The following is a 20656-nucleotide window of genomic DNA, read 5'->3' on the forward strand; positions in this document are numbered from 1 at the left end:
TAGGTCTGAGAGCAGAGGAGAGAGAGTTAGCTTTAGCAGTGCGGAGCGCCTCCGTGATACAGAGAAGAGCAGTCTCAGTTGAATGACTAGTCTTGAAACCTGACTGATTTGGATCAAGAAGGTCATTCTGAGAGAGATAGCGGGAGAGCTGGCCAAGGACGGCACGTTCAAGAGTTTTGGAGAGAAAAGAAAGAAGGGATACTGGTCTGTAGTTGTTGACATCGGAGGGATTGAGTGTAGGTTTTTTCAGAAGGGGTGCAACTCTCGCTCTCTTGAAGACGGAAGGGACGTAGCCAGCGGTCAGGGATGAGTTGATGAGCGAGGTGAGGTAAGGGAGAAGGTCTCCGGAAATGGTCTGGAGAAGAGAGGAGGGGATAGGGTCAAGCGGGCAGGTTGTTGGGCGGCCGGCCGTCACAAGACGCGAGATTTCATCTGGAGAGAGAGGGGAGAAAGAGGTCAGAGCACAGGGTAGGGCAGTGTGAGCAGAACCAGCGGTGTCGTTTGACTTAGCAAACGAGGATCGGATGTCGTCGACCTTCTTTTCAAAATGGTTGACGAAGTCATCTGCAGAGAGGGAGGAGGGGGGGGAGGGGGAGGAGGATTCAGGAGGGAGGAGAAGGTGGCAAAGAGCTTCCTAGGGTTAGAGGCAGATGCTTGGAATTTAGAGTGGTAGAAAGTGGCTTTAGCAGCAGAGACAGAAGAGGAAAATGTAGAGAGGAGGGAGTGAAAGGATGCCAGGTCCGCAGGGAGGCGAGTTTTCCTCCATTTCCGCTCGGCTGCCCGGAGCCCTGTTCTGTGAGCTCGCAATGAGTCGTCGAGCCACGGAGCGGGAGGGGAGGACCGAGCCGGCCTGGAGGATAGGGGACATAGAGAGTCAAAGGATGCAGAAAGGGAGGAGAGGAGGGTTGAGGAGGCAGAATCAGGAGATAGGTTGGAGAAGGTTTGAGCAGAGGGAAGAGATGATAGGATGGAAGAGGAGAGAGTAGCGGGGGAGAGAGAGCGAAGGTTGGGACGGCGCGATACCATCCGAGTAGGGGCAGTGTGGGAAGTGTTGGATGAGAGCGAGAGGGAAAAGGATACAAGGTAGTGGTCGGAGACTTGGAGGGGAGTTGCAATGAGGTTAGTGGAAGAACAGCATCTAGTAAAGATGAGGTCGAGCGTATTGCCTGCCTTGTGAGTAGGGGGGGAAGGTGAGAGGGTGAGGTCAAAAGAGGAGAGGAGTGGAAAGAAGGAGGCAGAGAGGAATGAGTCAAAGGTAGACGTGGGGAGGTTAAAGTCGCCCAGAACTGTGAGAGGTGAGCCGTCCTCAGGAAAGGAGCTTATCAAGGCATCAAGCTCATTGATGAACTCTCCGAGGGAACCTGGAGGGCGATAAATGATAAGGATGTTAAGCTTGAAAGGGCTGGTAACTGTGACAGCATGGAATTCAAAGGAGGCGATAGACAGATGGGTAAGGGGAGAAAGAGAGAATGACCACTTGGGAGAGATGAGGATCCCGGTGCCACCACCCCGCTGACCAGAAGCTCTCGGGGTGTGCGAGAACACGTGGGCGGACGAAGAGAGAGCAGTAGGAGTAGCAGTGTTATCTGTGGTGATCCATGTTTCCGTCAGTGCCAAGAAGTCGAGGGACTGGAGGGAGGCATAGGCTGAGATGAACTCTGCCTTGTTGGCCGCAGATCGGCAGTTCCAGAGGCTACCGGAGACCTGGAACTCCACGTGGGTCGTGCGCGCTGGGACCACCAGATTAGGGTGGCCGCGGCCACGCGGTGTGGAGCGTTTGTATGGTCTGTGCAGAGAGGAGAGAACAGGGATCGACAGACACATAGTTGACAGGCTACAGAAGAGGCTACGCTAATGCAAAGGAGATTGGAATGACAAGTGGACTACACGTCTCGAATGTTCAGAAAGTTAAGCTTACGTAGCAAGAATCTTATTGACTAAAATGATTAAAATGATACAGTACTGCTGAAGTAGGCTAGCTGGCAGTGGCTGCGTTGTTGACTTTGTAGGCTAGCTGGCAGTGGCTGCGTTGTTGACACTACACTAATCAAGTCGTTCCGTTGAGTGTAATAGTTTCTACAGTGCTGCTATTCGGGGGCTAGCTGGCTAGCTAGCAGTGTTGATTACGTTACGTTGCGTTAAAAGAACGACAATAGCTGGCTAGCTAACCTAGAAAATCGCTCTAGACTACACAATTATCTTTGATACAAAGACGGCTATGTAACTAGCTATGTAGCTAGCTACGATCAAACAAATCAAACCGTTGTACTGTAATGAAATGAAATGAAAATGTGATACTACCTGTGGAGCGAAGCGGAATGCGACCGGGTTGTTGAGTGCGGAAGTTCTATTCGGTAGACGTTGGCTAGCTGTTGGCTAGCTAGCAGTGTCTCCTATGTTAAGGACGACAAATAGCTGGCTAGCTAACCTCGGTAAATTACGATAATCACTCTAAAACTACACACTCTAAACTACACAATTATCTTGGATACGAAGACCGCAAAGACAACTATGTAGCTAGCTAACACTACACTAATCAAGTCGTTCAGTTGAGTGTAATAGTTTCTACAGTACTGCTATTCGGCAGACGGTGGACGTTTGCTAGCTGGCTAGCTGCTGGGCAGATAGCAGTGTAGACTACGTTAGGACGGCGAAATACGATAATTACGCAATTATCTTTGATACAAAGACGGCTATGTAGCTAGCTAAGAAGAAATTGCTAAGATTAGACAAATCAAACCGTTGTACTATAATGAAATGTAATGAAATGTAATGAAAAGTTATACTACCTGCGGACCGAAGTGCGAATGCGACCGCACGCTCCAACCCGGAAGTGTATACCTGTGTATACCTGTTGTAAACATCGCTTGGGGAAGCTAGGGAAAAAATAAATCAAGTTCGGGGTGCGCTGAAGAAGTGTATTAAAGTCCTAGAACAGCACGCTCACTGGTCTAGTGGTTCTCAAACATCTCCTCGAGGACCCTCAGCCATTCCATGTGTTTGAGAGCTAGCACACGGTAACTTAGTGCAGAGGTTCTCAAACCTCTCCTCGGGGACCCTCAGCCATTCCATGTGTTTGAGAGCTAGCACAGAGTAACTTGGTGCAGTGGTTCTCAAACCTCTCCTCGGGGACCCTCAGCCATTCCATGTGTTTGAGAGTTAGCACACAGTAACTTGGTGCAGTGGTTCTCAAACCTCTCCTCGAGGACCCTCAGCCATTCCATGTACTTCATCTATTCCAGAGCTAGCACACCTGATTCAACTGGTCAACTCATCATCAAGCCCTTGACTAGATCAATCAGGTGAGCTAGTTCAGAGCTACAACAACATTGTGAAACGTCTGGTGGTCCTCATTGAGCCGTTTGAGAGCCACTGCCTTGTATTAATGTCCCTGGAACAGCGTGCTTCCTAGTACAAGGCCATCGGCAAACACTTTTTTTTTTTTTTAAGTCAGAGGTGGGCTTACATTGTGCAACGGCAGAGAATTGTTGGGAGTTTGGTGAAAACAGTGCCACTACACTGTGTGGGCTAAAAGCCATCTGTTGTCGACAACATTTACATGTCCCTATACAGACCGCAATGCCAGAACTAAATGCTTTGTGTAGCTGGAATACGTTCATTCAAACACCTCCACTGAAAACGGGTATTGGCTAACCTAGGATGATCCTTTAAAAACAGGGTTCTGGGCCTCCTCCACCTATATAGTGCATTCTCAGTAGGGATGAGGGTTTGAAATATTTCCACTATTTGAATAGTATCATTCATTTTTGTTGAATATCCGGATATTTTCTACACTGAACAAAAAAATATAAATGGCAACATGCAACAATTTCTAAGATTTTAATGAACAACAGTTCATATGTAAAAGGAAAATCTGTCAATTAAAATACATTCATTAGGCCCTAATCTATGGATGTCACATGACTGGGAATACAGATATGTATCGGTTGGTCACAGATACCTTAAAAAAGTAGGGGCATGGATCAGAAAACCATTTGCCTCAGACAGTGTGACATCTCCTTCGTATAGAGTTGATCAGGCTATTGATTGTGGCCTGTAGAATGTTGTGCCACTCCTCTTCAATGGCTGTGCAATGTTGTCAGGAACTGGAACACGCTGTCGTACACAACGATCCAGAGCATCCCAAACATGCTCAATGGGTGACATGTCTGCTGAGTATGCAGGCCATAGAAGAACTGGGACATTTTCAACTTCCAGGAATTGTGTACAGATTCTTGTGGCATGGGGCCGTGCATTATCATGCTGAAACATGAGGTGATGGTGGCGGATGAATGGCGCGACAATGGACCTCAGGGATCTCATCACGGTATCTCGGAATTCAAATTGCCATCAATAAAATGCAATTGTGTTGGTTGTCCATAGCTTATGCCTGCCCATATCATTACCCCACTGCCACCATGGGTCACTCTGTTCACAATGCTGAAATCAGCAACACACTCAATACAGTACACACGCTTGTCTGCCATCTGCCCGGTACAGTTGAAACCGGGATTGATCCGTGAAGAGCACACTTATCCAACGTGCCAGTGACCATCGAAGGGGAGTCAGTTACGACCCACTGGAGAAGTCGGTTACGACGTTGAACTCCAGTCGGGTCAAGACCCTGGTGAGGACGACGAGCACGCAGATGAGCTTCCCTGAGACGCTTTCTGACAGTTGGCGGGGGAAAAAATCTACCGTTGTGCAAAGCCCGTTTCATTAGCTATAATAAATCCATAAATATCTACAGAAAGAAGACAGATCCTGCTTCTGTTGCCTGTTTGAGTGTTTGTTTAATAGTCTACTGATTTCGTGAGAGACAAAGCCCTCAGGCAACCACAACATGTCGGATAAACAATTTCACAAAATGTCAAAATCTTTGCTATGCTGTAATTAAGGCTTTATACTTTTCCTCATTAGACCAGCTTGTCTGGTGTTATTCAGAATTGATTTAGTATTGTTTACACTATTCCAAATCGTCAGAAAAATATAGATTTATAATAATAATCCTCCTTTATCCTTGATCTCCTTATTATTATGATCCACATTATAATAAATCAGTAATGTCATTATCATTAGTAAGGCTTAGTATAGCAGCCTTGTATAACCACCATTAAGCTGTAGGTCTAAGAGAGCATCCTGTTTAGTCTTTAAACCTCAACTTAGGCCTATACTTCAATACTTATATGGGCTACTGAATCAATCAATCATTTATTTTGTTCATGTCATCACAGCATAGGAGTCATTCATGATTTGAAATGCAATCAATGCATTTTATATAGTTTCAAAATAAAATAAAAGCGACCATTGAATAATTTGCATAAAACAATTACATAGGCCTAAACCGTTCCATTTCAGGAAATTGCATTCTCGAATGAATGCGACTGTTTAGTCTTTGCTGTAATAAAGGCTTCACAAAAAAAAATGCTACAACAGACTCTCTGGTCCGACTATCATGTATTTAGGTGTTGTTTACATTGTTCTAAACGGTCAGAACAATTATATTGTAATCTAATAGCAGCTGTTAGTCACACATAATATGCACGCAGCGTTTGTCCCTTACCTTCTTTTTCTTGGATTTCCAGTTTTTTCCACAACAAGTCAAATTTATTCCACACATCTGACTTCCTCTTTACCTCCTGAGTAACCAGTAAACATTCCCCCGTTTTGAGTTAATTTGTCAAATCCTCTGCATCCATTTTGCTGTCGCGTGTTACGATGTTCAGAGTTTGTTATAACCAATTTATTGATGTAATTATAATATGCAATAGGTCAGGCCCTATTGGTGACGTGCATGCGATGTATATTGGTAGGGCTGTCCACGACCAAAAATAAATAATTGGTCGATCAAGACTCGTCTGTTCTTTTGACCAATCGACTGGTCTAAATTTTAAAACCTGTATTTTTCTGATATATAGACACACTATTTTGAATAAAATCGACTATATGTAGGCTACTGAGCTTGTCTGATGCTTTAAGCACCGCGGTAAAAAATGAAGACACACAAATTACTAAAGAGGGAGCCAGAGATCCATAAAGCCTAACCAGAAGAGTTTAAAAAAAACTTGACTCTGCCCCTCCCACGGGCCCTCTGCTGCTGGCCTTTACAGATTCTGCCATTAGGCTCCTGAAGGTACCGGTAATAGGCTACACTAGCGGTCGGTAACCTTTTCCATGTGGAGTGCCAAGTTATCCTACCATTTCTACTGATCTGTGTGTCAGTTATGATTTTCATATGCAGATTTTGGTGGAACAGTTTCATTTAATTTATAATAAAGTTTTAATCTCTCAAAATCAATGTCATGTAGTTAATAAAAATCTAAATGAAATTGATACAAATCTAAAAGTAACTTCTATTGTCATTATGTAAAAGTAAACTTACATAAAGCCAACAAATAAATACATTGCAGCCAGCAGTTAGAAAATATGCTGATGAAAATAAATATACTATAACTCACATAAGCTATGCATAGCCAGTCTGCACGGAACTTCAAACATTGTATCGACTATTAACTTGGGTCAGGCGTGAAACTCACACTAGCAAACTTGCAACATTGTAGAACATATTCTGGGCCCTCAGAGTTTCCTGCGCCACTGAGCTCCGAACAGACAGACACAACTGAAGGCTATTTGCGCAAAAGGGAAAATAAGTAAATCAGGCAGGCCTCTTTTATGACATTTCCACCTGATCAGAGCTTGACATGTTTTCCCCTTTCATGTTGAGTGGTTATTGAAAGGGAAAGAGCTGGAAAGATTTTTCAAACAGGCTACGTTGAGGAACTATTATCATTCTCAATGGATGTAAAAAACAGACTTAGTTTACTTACTTTTTGAGGTGAAGAAAAATGACTTTGAGAAGCTCCACAGTGATGGAAAGTTAAGACAATCATAACATTTATAGGCCTAAGTTTACACGCAGTTCAGGTAGCCTTGGCCTACTTCTATGCGTAAAATCAGGTGCTTGTCCTTACTCAAGATTGACAGGAGCGCTCCAAACAGAAGACGATGAATAAATGGGCAACTCGTAAATGGAATGAAATAAACCAAGTGTCCCCTAGGTTGTACGCTCTGCAAATAATGTGTCCACTTCTACAATGAAGACTGTAATAATAATAATAATATATTGAACTCATTAACAGAAATGACAAATTCCCATAACCAAATAAACTTTGTAGATGAGAAATGATGGTAATTAAGGATAAAAGGTACTACTGGTGTGCCCCCGCGGCCTCCGCAGTGGACTAGTCCATTCAGAGGCGTGAATGAGACAGGTGTCTCGTGTGCCATAATTTAAAACATATATATATTTGCCACTGCTCAACTAAAATAATCTCAGGTCGACCAAACGCCTAATGAGGTCAGCCCTACATACATGTGTCACGTAAAAGAGAGCGAATAGGAAATAGGAGCCACGGGTTGAGCGAATAGGAAATGTTTATCCTAAACAAATGGAGGGATTAAGGTAACAAAACTTCAGTCAGAAATGTCTGTAATTATGTTTCAGCAACACGGACAGCACGATACACGTTAATGTTCAGTGGTGGACGCAGCAGCAGGGAGGAGAGAGAGAGAATGAACGGTTGCTAGTCACAGTCAATCGCTGTATTTCTTTCTTTTTTTTAACACAGTGCAGCAAGTCCAAGTCAGGCCCAGCAGGATAAAATCAATTGCGGGCGACTCCCTCTAGTCATTTGTGTGTGTCTTAGTTATTTCATCAAACAGTTCGCTTAAAGCATCAGACAAACTCATTTAATATTGTTGATTTGATTAAAATACATAGGATATGTCTACATATGGAAAAATACACGTTTAAACATTTCTACCAATCGATTGGTCGAAAGAACAGTCTGTTGGTCGACAAAGATGTGTTTTTTTTTGTTGTTGTCAGGGACAGCCCTAGTAATGAGCATGCTGTTTAATCAGCTTCTTGATATTTCACACCTGTCAGGTGGATGGATTAGCTTGCCAAAGGAGAAATGCTCACTAACAGGGATGTAAACACATTTGAGGCAAAAAGTTGAGAAATAAGCTTTTTTTGCGTATGGAAAATTACTGGGATATTTTATTTCAGCTCATGAAACCACCACTTTACATGTTGCATTTATATTTTTTATTCCGTGTAGTTAGTTAAATAGTTAACCAAATAGTTCACTGTAAGGACGTGTTTTTTTTAAAAAAACGTACATTTTTAACCTGAGAGCTGCTGCGCGAGGGAGAGGGGCTGGTGCTCTATTGCTGCAGATGGGCCGCTATGAGATTGGAGCGGGTCGACGGAGGCAGAGAGAGATCCAGTAGCCAAGGCAACTCGGCTATCTGACTTGTAGCCCACACAATGTTATTTATCATCCCATATAACAGTTCCTGTCTTGACTGGAGTAGCCTAGAGAAACTAGCTATACGGTAGCTAGCTAGGCTAATTGTGGCTACATGATGCACTTTCTCCAACCACATTCAGACAATAACAGCTGATGGTTGCTTATTGTAGCCTACTCGTCTCATTTCGCTAACTTTCAATTCACTCAACTTGCTACACATTGTAGCTCTTTGCCGCTTTGATTGGCCAAAATAAACAACAAGATAGACACGTAAAGGCTACCTGTCGGCTACCGATCTTTTTATAGGGCGCACATGACAAAAACTACATTGAAAAGTTGATTGTTTCATTAAATGAATCATTTGAAATGTGTATATACACTCATATGTAACAATGTTACATACTTCCATGACTTGTCACTTCGGGAACGTTTGTTGTTTATATAATAATAATAATACTTTTGTTTTAATTGTTTTATTTTGGGTGTTCCATGGGTCCACTGGACACCTTGGAGACCTGCAACATGTCGACGGTAGTAAAAAGAGGACGATTTTACAGACCTTGTAATAAGTGTAGACAACTCTAACAGACCACATAACTATGAGTAAATCGAGCTTCTCGATGAGCACCTCGCTCTGAACAAGGATACTTCAAAGCCGAACGCCGATTTAGATGCCACACTGCTAAACGATCAAGGGGATCATCCCAGGTGCTCTTCGAGACTGGAGTCCCTCTGCAGTGGCTGCTGGTGATTCTAACATGGATATAGACCAGGAGACTGGAGTCTCTCAGCAGTGGCTGCTGGTGATTCTAACATGGATATGGACCAGTGTCCAGTATTGACACTTCCCTCTGACGAGAACCAGAGAATTAGAGGTAGGAGATGATATCCACCCCAACGCACCCACCCCCTGCCCTCTCATCAAGACCTGTGGCCATCAAGCAGCGTCGCGGCCCTTCACCAGGGCCCTCCGAACGCTCCCCCCACCACAGTACCCAGCTCAAGCCAGGCCGCGGCCCCCGCACAGCATGGAAATCCATGACCTCCCCCTCTTAGTGTGGCCATTGTAGGAAGTTCTATTGTATGGGATGTGGTGGTTGCCGGAGCAAAGACATTCTGCTTTCCTGGTGCGAGATATTACTCGTGAGCTTAAAAGGTCATTCTAGATCGAAACTCTGAGCTGCAAATGGTGGTGCCTGCATGCCGGTACTAATGACATCAAGCTGCCGGCAAATCGAGGAAGTTGAGACAGGCTGATGGCAAGCGGATTGGTCTGATCTTAACATATGGTCTTAGAATTGATCACTTCTCCAGGCTATATGCACTGGACTCTTGGATTAAAAAAAATAAAAAATAAAAAATAAAAAATAAACGTTTTAACTGTCCCCCGCGTTGGACTTCATTGACAACTTCGATTTGTTTTGGGAGCGACCTCAGGTTCTTAAAAAAGGGACAGCTTGCATCCGAACAGAATAGGAAGGAGAATGCAGTGTACTAACATTACACATGCACTAAACAAGTAATAAGATATTTCTACTGAAACAAATCTAACTCAACTGATAACTATAGAGGAAAGCCCATCAAATTGTCAGAGACTCTAAAGTCACTCTAAGTCACCTAGACTGCTACCGCACGGCAAGTGGTACCGGAGCGCCAAGTCTAGGACCAAAAGGCTCCTTAACAGCTTCTACCCCCAAGCCATAAGACTGCTGAACAATTAATAAAATCCCCACAGGACAATTTATGTTGACACACACCACCCCCCTCCCTTTGGTACACTGCTGCTATTCACTGTTTGTTTGTTACCTATGCATAGTCCCTTCGCCCCCACCTACATGTACAGATTACCTCAACTAGCCTGTACCCCTGCACACTGACTCGGTACCGGTGCCCACTGTATATAGCCTTGTTATTGTTATTCTTATTGTGTTACTTTTTATTTTAGTCTGCTTGGTAAATATTTTCTTAACCAACAGTGCAGTTCAAGAAGAGTTAAGGGCTTGTAAGTAAGCATTTCACGGTAAAGTCTACACTTGTTGTATTCGGCACATGTGACAAATAAAGTTTGATTTGACCTAAACCAACTCACCCCAACTTTAAGACACCCAGAAAAATCTCCCCTTTTACATAGCATTCCAACAAATGCCCCTCATTAGTATACTGCCAATGGAAATATTTTTAATAAGCTCAGTGACCATTATCCCAGTGCCTGCATAAGAGATGCTAAGCTTACCCCAGTTTCTCCTCAATGTCCAATTGGTTGTTAGTGTCTTATCCCATCGCTGCTATTCCTGTAAGGGACTCGGGAGAGGCGAAGGTCGAGAGCCATGCGTCCTCCGAAACACGACCCTGCCAAACCGCATGGCTTCTTGACATACTGCTCGCTTAACCCGGAAGCCAGCCGCACCAATGTGTAGGAGGAAACCCAGTAGAAATGGTGACCGTGTCAGTGTGCATGCGCCCAACACGCCACAGGAGTCGCTAGAGCGCGATGGGACAAGGACATCCCGGCCGGCCAAACCCTCCCCTAACCCGGACGACGCTGGGCCAATTGTGCGCCGCCTCATGGGTATCCCGGTCGCGGTTGACTGCGACACACCCCGGGATCAAACCTGGTCTGTAGTGACGCCTCAAGCTCTGCGATGCAGTACCTTAGACCGTTGCAACAATTTTAGGAATTTTAATGAGCAACATTTCATGTCTTATCTGGGGATATATTTTTTAAACATTGTGCTGCCTTATTTATAGACCTTTCCAAGGCCTTCAACACCGTTGACCATTACATTCTCATTCAAAGGCTGACTGAAATACGCCTGGATCAGGCTTCTTTGCAAGTGGTTTGAGAATTATCTGTCAGATAGGACACAATGCATGATTTCTGTTTTAACCAACCCGTTCACAAAGTTAACCACCCCGTTCACAAAGTTAACCAACCCGTTCACAAAGTTAACCAACCCGTTCACAAAGTTAACCAACCCGTTCACAAAGTTAACCACCCCGTTCACAAAGTTAACCACCCCGTTCACAAAGTTAACCAACCCGTTCACAAACACTTGAGGTTGCGTCGGTCTCCACCGAAACTAGGTAAATACATGTTTTATTTTAAAACACCTCATTGCTGGAACCAACAACTGGATGTTCTAGTACAATTTGGGCAATTTTTTATTATAAAAAAAAATGTTATTTTTTAAATATTGTTTGGGCACCTTCTAATTGAGGAACGCCATCATTGTTCTTGAACATTTGGGTCGTGCTGTATTTTACTTGTTTTAATATGGTATTTAAATATTCAATTGTTTACGTAGGGCTCCCTTGTGAAAGAGACCCTGGTCTCAATGGTGACTCCCTGCTTAAATAAAGTTAAAATACCTTGAATATATATATCTTTTTTTTAAAGAAGCCTTTTCAGTGTCAAAATAAACAAAAATAAATACTCACACAAATATTCGAATACTAACGTCAGTTCGGCTATACAAATAACCATGCATATCCCTAATTCTCAGACGGTTATTTCTGTGAAAATTCTAATACTAGGATTTCAGTGCCGAGGGCAGTTGAAAAGATGTGTTTTGATGGAGTCGTCATCGGCGTGCTGGTAGTTGGGAATGGCTAGACAGAAGGGTGCTATTATAATTGATAGGTAAGGCTACTCAAGACTGGCAAGGAAATTACATGCATAATAAGGGACGTGTGTGTGTGTGTATATGATGCTCGAAGGGGGAGGGGGGGGGGGGGTTATTAACAGTCTTATAGGACGGTTAATATATCTGCCTCCCAACTGAACAACACAATTGACCCGTGGCTTGAATACAAAGTGAATCTAAAATCAAATGAATCAACCTTGAACATGAACATTCGTGACGAAATTAGCTCAATATTTATAGATACACCAATCAGGGATAAGGATGCAGAGGCACAGATCAGTCCAGTAATGGAGCAGTTAGGTAACCACACAGCACCTCACTCAGACTACTCTCAAAGAGCAATGAACATCAATCCAATCTGTTGTTTCTATCGTCGTTGAATTGCCATAGATAGCAGGCCACTCCTGATAACTGCAACAACTTAGCTGGACCACAATACAAAAGATAATGCATTTGTAACAGGGACTGGCAAAATGCACTACGTTGGTACAGGGACAGGCAAACCGCACTACGTTGGTATAGGGACTGGCAAACCGCACTACGTTGGTATAGGGACAGGCAAACCGCACTACGTTGGTATAGGGACTGGCAAACCGCACTACGTTGGTACAGGGACTGGCTAACTGCACTACAGTGGTATAGGGACTGGCTAACTGCATTACGTTGGTATAGGGACTGGCTAACTGCACTACGTTGTTATAAGGACTGGCTAACTGCACTACGTTGGTATAAGGACTGGCTAACTGCACTACGTTGGTATAAGGACTGGCTAACTGCACTACGTTGTTATAAGGACTGGCTAACTGCACTACGTTGGTATAAGGACTGGCTAACTGCACTACGTTGTTATAAGGACTGGCTAACTGCATTACGTTGGTATAGGGACTGGCTAACTGCATTACGTTGGTATAGGGACTGGCTAACTGCACTATGTTGGTACAGGGACTGGCTAACTGCACTACGTTGGTATTGGGACTGGCTAACTGCACTACGTTGGTATTGGGACTGGCAAACTCCACTACGTTGGTATAGGGACTGGCTAACTGCACTACGTTGGTACAGGGACTGGCTAACTGCACTAAGTTACTTATTAGGGGTCAGCTCTCTGCTCTATTGAGAAGCAACCATGAGAAAAGGGACTGACTGACAGTGAGAGATGGGGACAGACCTGGGAAGACGCTGAGGTCGGGGTTCTTGTTGCACCAGTCGGAGGCGCAGCACATTGGGTAGATGCCCGTGTCGTCCTTGGTGGAGGGCGCGCAGATGAAGGGGCGGTCGCGCGGGATCAGCTCGCTCTCGTGCACGCACATGCTGCGCTCGGTGGTGAGCCGGCTGCCAGACTTCATGACCGTAACGAAGCACAGGCCGTCCGTGGTGCACGTAGAGTTGGCGCAGCGCTGGCAATAGCACTGCAGGGCTGGAGGGAGAAGAGTGATGGAACAGAGATTCAGGTAGAGAGACAGAGGTAGAGAGAGAAAGAGAGAGAGGTAGAGAAAGCAGGGGAGGGAACAAGAGAGAGGACAAAGGAGAGAGATTAATACTAGATGTCAACCGATTAATCGTAATGACCAATTAATTAGGGACGATTTCATGTTTTCATAACAAATTGGCCATTTTTGGACGCCGATTACATTGCAGTCCACGAGGAGACTGCATGGCAGGCCGACCACCTGCTACACGAGTGCATCAAGGAGCCAAGGTAAATTGCTAGCTAGCATTAAACTTATCTTATGAAAAACAAGCAATCTTAACAATCACTAGTTAACTACACATGGTTGATGATATTACTAGTTTAACTAGCTTGTCCTGCGTTGCATATAATCAATGCAGTGCCTGTTAATTTATCATCAAATCACAGCCTACTTCAACATCGCCAAACGGGTGATGATTTAACAAAAGGACATTCGTGAAAAAAAAGCACAATCGTTACTAACCTAACCATAAACATCAATGCCTTTCTTAAAAGCAATACACAAGTATATATTTTTTTAAACCTGCATATTTAGTTTACAGAATTTCATGTTAGCAGGCAATATTAACTAGGGAAATTGTGTCACTTCTCTTGCGTTCAGTGCAAGCAGAATCAGGGTATACAACTTTGTGAAGACCATTTCTTCCTAACAAAGACCGTAATTAATTTGCCAGAATTTTACATAATTATGACATAACATTGAAGGTTGTGCAATGTAACAGCAATATTTAGACTTAGGGTTGCCGCCCGTTCAATAAAATACGGAACGGCTCCGTATTTCACTGAAAGAATAAACGTTTAGTTTTCGAAATGATAGTTTCCGGATTTTACCATATTAATGACCAAAGGCTCGTATTTCTGTGTGTTTATTATATTATAATTAGGTCTATGATTTGATAGAGCAATCTGACTGAGCGATGGTGGGCAGCAGCAGGCTCGTAAGCATTCATTTAAACAGCACTTTCCTGCATTTGCCAGCAGCTCTTAGTAATGCTTGAAGCACAGCTCTGTTTATGACTTCAAGCCTATCAACTCCTGAGATTAGGCTGGCAATACTATAGTGCCGATAAGAACATCCAATAGTCGAAGGTATATGAAATACAAATGGAAGAGAGAGAAATAGTCCTATAATAACTACAACCTAAAACTTCTTAACTGGGAATATTGAAGAATCATGTTAAAAGGAACCACCAGCTTTCATATCTTCTCATGTTCTGAGCAAGGAACTTAAACGTTAGCTTTTTTTACATGGCACATATTGCACTTTTACTTTCTTCTCCAACACTGTGTTTTTGCATTATTTAAACCAAATTGAACATGTTTCATTATTTATTTGAGACCAAATAGATTTTATTTATGTATTATATTAAGTTAAAATTAAAGTGTTCATTGTCATTATTACAAATATATATATATATAAATTAAAAAAATTGGCCTGTTAAAAAATAAAAAAAATAAAAATAAAAATAAGTCAATCGGCTTATTTTGGTCCTCCAATAATCGGTATCGGCGATCTAAAAATCATAAAATCGGTCGACCTCTAATTAATACCAACAAAAAAATTACTCCGGAATGATTTCTTCCCCACAAAAAGAAACTCAACAAAGCGCATGATAAAATACCAGATTGCAATTTCACATAACAGCGCGTGTGTGTGTGTGTGTGTGTGTGTACGATGTGTGTTCCGAGTGAGTTAGGCTAAAAGCAACAGATGAATAGCTACAGTGCAATCTGCTACAGTTGCGATTGTTAACACGTTTAGATTGTTATATTCGCGTCAGCCACTGAGAAGGAGAGGGGTGTGTGCAGTCCTTGATAGCGAGCCACGACGGTGGCACTGTATTATCCTCAAAGCAGGCAAAGAAGGTGTTTAGTTTGTCTGGAAGCAAGACGTCAGTGTCCGTGACGTGGCTGGTTTTCTTTTTGTAGTTTGTGATTTCCTGTAGACCCTGACACATACGTCTTGTGTCTGAGCCGTCAAATTGCGACCCCCACCTTGTCCCTGTACCTGCATTTCGCTTCTTTGATTGCCTTGCAGAGGGCATAACTACACAGTTCATATTCAGCCAAATTTCTAAATGTGGTGGTTCGCACTTTCAGTTTTGCGCGAATGCCACCATCCATCCATGGTTTCTGGTTAGGGTAGGTTTTAGTCACAGTGGGTACAACATCTCCAATGCACTTCTTTATAAACTCACTCACCGAGTCAGTGTATAGGTCGATGTTATTCTCGGAGGCTGACCGGAACATATTCCAGTCCGCGTGACCAAAACAATCGCGAAGCGTGGCTTCCGACTGGTCAAACCAGCATTGAATGGTTCTCGTCGCTGCTACATCCTGTTTGAGTTTCTGCCTATAAGACGGTAGGAGTAAGATGGCGCCGTAGTCGGATTTTCCGAAGGGAGGGTATTGTATACATCGCAGAAGTTAGAGTAGCAGTGGTCAAGAGTATCACCCCTACGTGCCGTGCAATCAATATGCTGATAGAATTTATGTAGCCTTGTTCTCAAATATGCCTTGTTAAAATCCCCAGTTACAACAAACGCAGCCTCAGGATATATGATTTCCAGTTTACATAGAGTCTAGTGAAGTTCCTAGTCTAATGGTATGGTTGTCAGTGAAAGGGGGGGGAGGAGGGATCTATACAGTCATTTAACCGGTCTCCTCCCCAATCATCTACACTGATTGCAAGAAAGTCATTTCACTGTACTTGCGCATGCGACATTAAAAACCTTTAACTTGATTAAAGTGGATTTAACAGGTGACACCAATAAGGGATCATGGCTTTGACCTGAATTCACATGGTCAGTCTGTGTCATGGAAAGAGCAGGTGTTCCTCATGTTTTTCCACTCTCAGTGCAGATGCGGTACAGTGGTCAAGGAAACTCAACCAAAACAATAGAAATGCCATGGAAATGTGTGGGGGAAAGATCCCGAGTCTCCTCATTGCACCCCAGGAAAACGAGTCTATATTTAAGCTATTGTTTCACACTATGTTGAGGTAAAAATAGGAGTAAAATTATATATGTATTATACATTTTGTATTGTAGATATGTAGGGGTGTAATAGTGTTATATGATTACTGTTTTATCTTTTGTATTTACTATGGATCCCCATTAGCTGTTGCCAAGGCAGCAGCTTCTCTTCCTGGGGTACAGCAAAATGAAGGCAGTTTATTCAATTTTAAAAACATAACATATAAAACAATGAACGTGCCTTAATGTGTTTGGACCCCAGGAAGAGCAGTGGGGATCCATAGTAAATACCCCAAAAATGTTAATGTCATCGTCACAAATCAACTGCATTAGTTAAAAACAACCTTCCCACCCCCCACTGATTTCTCGATGCTAGCTATATGCTACCAGCTTATACAAATGGGAGTTAGCATTTAGCAGTCACAAATACTAAACCTGAAAAGGGACAACTTCAAAAATGTTGTGCAGCAAAAACAACCAAATATCAAATCAAATTTATTTATATAGCCCTTCTTACATCAGCTGATATCTCAAAGTGCTGTACAGAAACCCAGCCTAAAACCCCAAACAGCGAGCAATGCAGGTGTAGAAGCACGGTGCCTAGGAAAAACTCCATAGAAAGGCCATATGTAATATATCTCCAAATTAGACTTCAGTAACCATAGTGGGCCTGTTACAATACAGTCGTGGCCATAAGTTTTGAGAATGACACAAATATTAATTTCCACAAAGTTTGCTGACGCGATCAGGACACGGAGGGTGGCCTTCCACAACAAGTTGGGTGAATTCTGGCCCATTCCTCCTGACAGCGCTGGGTGTAACTGAGTTAGGTTTGTAGGCCTCCTTGCTCGCACACACTTTTTCAGTTCTGCCCACAAATGTTCTATAGGATTGAGGTCTGGGCTTTGTGACGGCCACTCCAATACCTTGAATTTGTTGTCCTTAAATCATTTGGCCACAACTTTGGAAGTATGCTTGGGGACATTGGCCATTTGGAAGAACCATTTGAGACCAAACTTTAACTTCCTGAATGATGTCTTGCCGTGCTTCTACACCTGCATTACTAGCTGTTTGGGGTTTTAGGCTGGGTGTCTGTACAGCACTTCGAGATATTAGCTGATGTACGAAGGGCTATATAAAATAAAATTGATTGATTGATTGATGTCTTGAGATGTTGCTTCAATATATCCACAATTGTCCTACCTCATGATGCCATCTATTTTGTGAAGTGCACCAGTCCCTCCTGCAGCAAAGCACCCCCACAACATGATGCTGCCACCCCCGTGCTTCACGGTTGGGATGGTGTTCGTCGACTTGCAAGCCTCCCCCTTTTTCCTCCAAACATAACAATGGTCATTATGGCCAAACAGTTCTATTTTTGTTTCATCAGACCAGAGGACATTTCTCCAAAAAGTACGATCTTTGTCTCCATGTACAGTTGCAAAACGTAGTCTGGATTTTTTAATGGCGGTTTTGGAGCAGTGGCTTCTTCCTTGCCGAGCGGCCTTTCAGGTTATGTCGATATATAGGACTCGTTTAACTGTGGATATTGATACTTTTGTACCGGTTTCCTCCAGCATCTTCACAAGGTCCTTTGCTGTTGTTCTGGGATTGATTTGCACTTTTCGCACCAAAGTACGTTCATCTCTAGGAGAAAGAACACATCTCCTTCCTGAGCGGTATGACGGCTGCGTGGTCCCATGGTGTTTATACTTGCGTACAATTGTTTGTACAGATGAACGTGGTACCTTCAGGCGTTTGGAAATTGCTCCCAAGGATGAACCAGACTTGAGGTCTCCAATATTTTTTATGAGGTCTTGGCTGATTTCTTTTGATTTCCCCATGATGTCAAGCAAAGAGGCACTGAGTTTGAAGGTAGGCCTTTAATAAATACATCCACAGGTACACCTCCAACTGACTCAAATGATGTCAATTAGCCTATCAGAAGCTTCTAAAGCCATGACATCATTATCTGGAATTTTCCATTAAGTATAAAGGCATAGTCAACTTAGTGTATGTAAACTTCTGACCCACTGGAATTGTGATGCAGTGAATTATAAGTGAAATAATCTGTCTGTAAACAATTGTTGGAAAAATGACTTGTGTCATGCACAAAGTAGATGTCCTAATCGACTTGCCAAGACACTGGTTTTTTAACAAGAAATTTGTGGAGTGGTTGAAAAACGAGTTTTAACGACTCCAACCTAAGTGTATGTAAACTTCCGACTTCAACTGTATCTCGCTTGCTGTTGCTAGCTAATTTATCCTGGGATATAAAACATTTGGTTGTTATTTTACCTGAAATGAACAAGTAATTTTTTGGGGGAACTTTGTAGATTTTTTTATGTACAAAGATCCAGCGACGGGGAGACCCATGATGCAGTGCACAATTGGCCCAGTGTCGTCCAGGTTAGGGGAGCCGGCCGGGACGTCCTTGTCCCATCGCACTCTAGCAACTCTACCAACACATTGGTGCGGCTGGCTTTTGGGTTAAGCGAGCAGTGTCGTGTTTCGGAGGACGCTTGGCTCTCGATCTTCACCGTTCCCGAGACTGTACAGGAGTTGAAGCGATGGGACAAGACTAACTACCAATTGGAGATCACAAAATTGGGGAGAAAAGGGGGTAAAAAGTACCACAATAAATATAATAACAATAGAACCAAGTTCTATTTTAGCCTCTGGCTACGCAGACCCTCGCAAGCAGTTTGGATGAAATGATTAAATAACATGTGTAAATGTATTTTGCCAAGCTTGCACACGTAGAACAGATCAGCATGTAAGAGCTTTGCAAACCTGGATTGTACAATATTATTATACAAATTCTTCAATTTCTGTCAAGTTGGTTGTTGATCATTTCTAGACAATTTTCAAGCAGATTTAAGTCAAAACTGTAACTAGGCCACTCCGGAACATTCATTGTTGTCTTGGTAAGCAACTCCAGTGTAGATTTGTGGTCATGGGAAAGACACCGTGGCTCTAGAGCCCAATAGACCTCAACTTCCTTGCTTCCCCTCCTATCATAAAACATGAGAAATGTTGTAATTAAGTTAAACAGCACTGCTCTGAACCAACATGGCATGTCAAGGCACTATGATGGAAATCTAGGTTCCAAACCTGTCGCCTATCAGTGATCAGAAGAGAAGATAAACTGAGGAAAGAGATTAAATCATTTAGGCTAACAGTGTTGAGACGAGACTAGTCTGTCATGTCTGCCAGAACTACAGGATGGGTGTGACAGACAGAGACAGTCAGGGTTGGGACAAGTTGTCTCAGTCACAGCCTGGTCCTATTCTGGATCTGGGGGGGGGGGGTGACTCACCGCCTGCTTGGAAAATGAATCAGACACACAGCGACTAGAGCTACGCGAAAACAACACACAGTGGCTGAATGGGGGGGGAAGTGTCTCATCATAGACCAGTCTTATAAGAGTGACTTTAGGGGTAGTGGCTGGCTGGTCAGTCACACCAGTCTGTTTCTGTCCCTAAAGAGGATTACGTGTGTCAGCTCATCACCTGACCACTTGGACCTTGATCAGCTGAATCACGTGTATAAGAGCTGGGCTGGATAAAACAAGCCACATGTACAAACTACACCCAAGTAGATGACTACATTTACATTGAAGTCGTTTAGCAGACATTCTCATACAGAGTGAATTACAGTCAATGCATTCAACTAAATTCAGTAGGGAGAAACATTTAAATAAATATATAAAACCCTGCTCTCTGTCACTTCCTCCAACCGCCTGCTGGCTGCCGGTAAAAACAGCTCTCATGACAAAATAATAACTCTTGAGGTATAATTGGAATTATTTCCTAATTAATTTCTTAAAATGGCTCCCTCTACTGTTAATCACAATCGTGTGAAGAGAAAAGAAAATAAATCACTCAGCGGAAATGTGGCAATGAGGCAGTCCCAGTCACACTAAATAAAAATACACAGAGGGGTAGGTGTTAGGGGTAAGGTAATAAGTGCCCACATATAGCCTAGTCCCCTAGGTCTGAGCAAGGTAGTAAGGACCCACATATAGCCTAGTCCCCTAGGTCTGGGTAAGGTAGTAAGGGCATGGCCCAGATATAGCCTAGTCCCTTGGTCTGGATGGGGTACTAAGGGCCGGGCCCACATTTAGCCCAGTCTCCGAGGTCTGGGCAGCACTGTAGCGTAATAGAAAATCCCCATCAACTGGATAATTGACCATTTATAGTTTGGTGGATATTATCCAACCATTATGTAGGTTGGTGGAAATTCCCATTG

At 43.2% G+C, this 20656-nt stretch overlaps 1 protein-coding gene across 3 annotated transcripts in view; it reads right to left on the reverse strand.

The window, feature by feature from the left end:
* The window catches only part of LOC139583296 (TGF-beta receptor type-1-like), an 87659-nt gene that overhangs the window by 40735 nt on the left and 26268 nt on the right, over positions 1–20656 (reverse strand). For all 3 annotated transcript variants that reach the window (XR_011676524.1, XM_071414205.1, XM_071414204.1), the window contains exon 2: positions 13128–13376. Coding sequence is in view for 2 of the 3 variants with exons in the window: in XM_071414205.1 (XP_071270306.1) it covers positions 13128–13376 (249 nt within the window). In the remaining variant the exon portion in view is untranslated. The remainder of the gene's footprint in view (positions 1–13127; positions 13377–20656) is intronic.

The sequence above is a fragment of the Salvelinus alpinus genome, chromosome 8 (assembly GCF_045679555.1).
Source record: "Salvelinus alpinus chromosome 8, SLU_Salpinus.1, whole genome shotgun sequence".
In the NCBI taxonomy this organism is placed as follows: domain Eukaryota; kingdom Metazoa; phylum Chordata; class Actinopteri; order Salmoniformes; family Salmonidae; genus Salvelinus; species Salvelinus alpinus.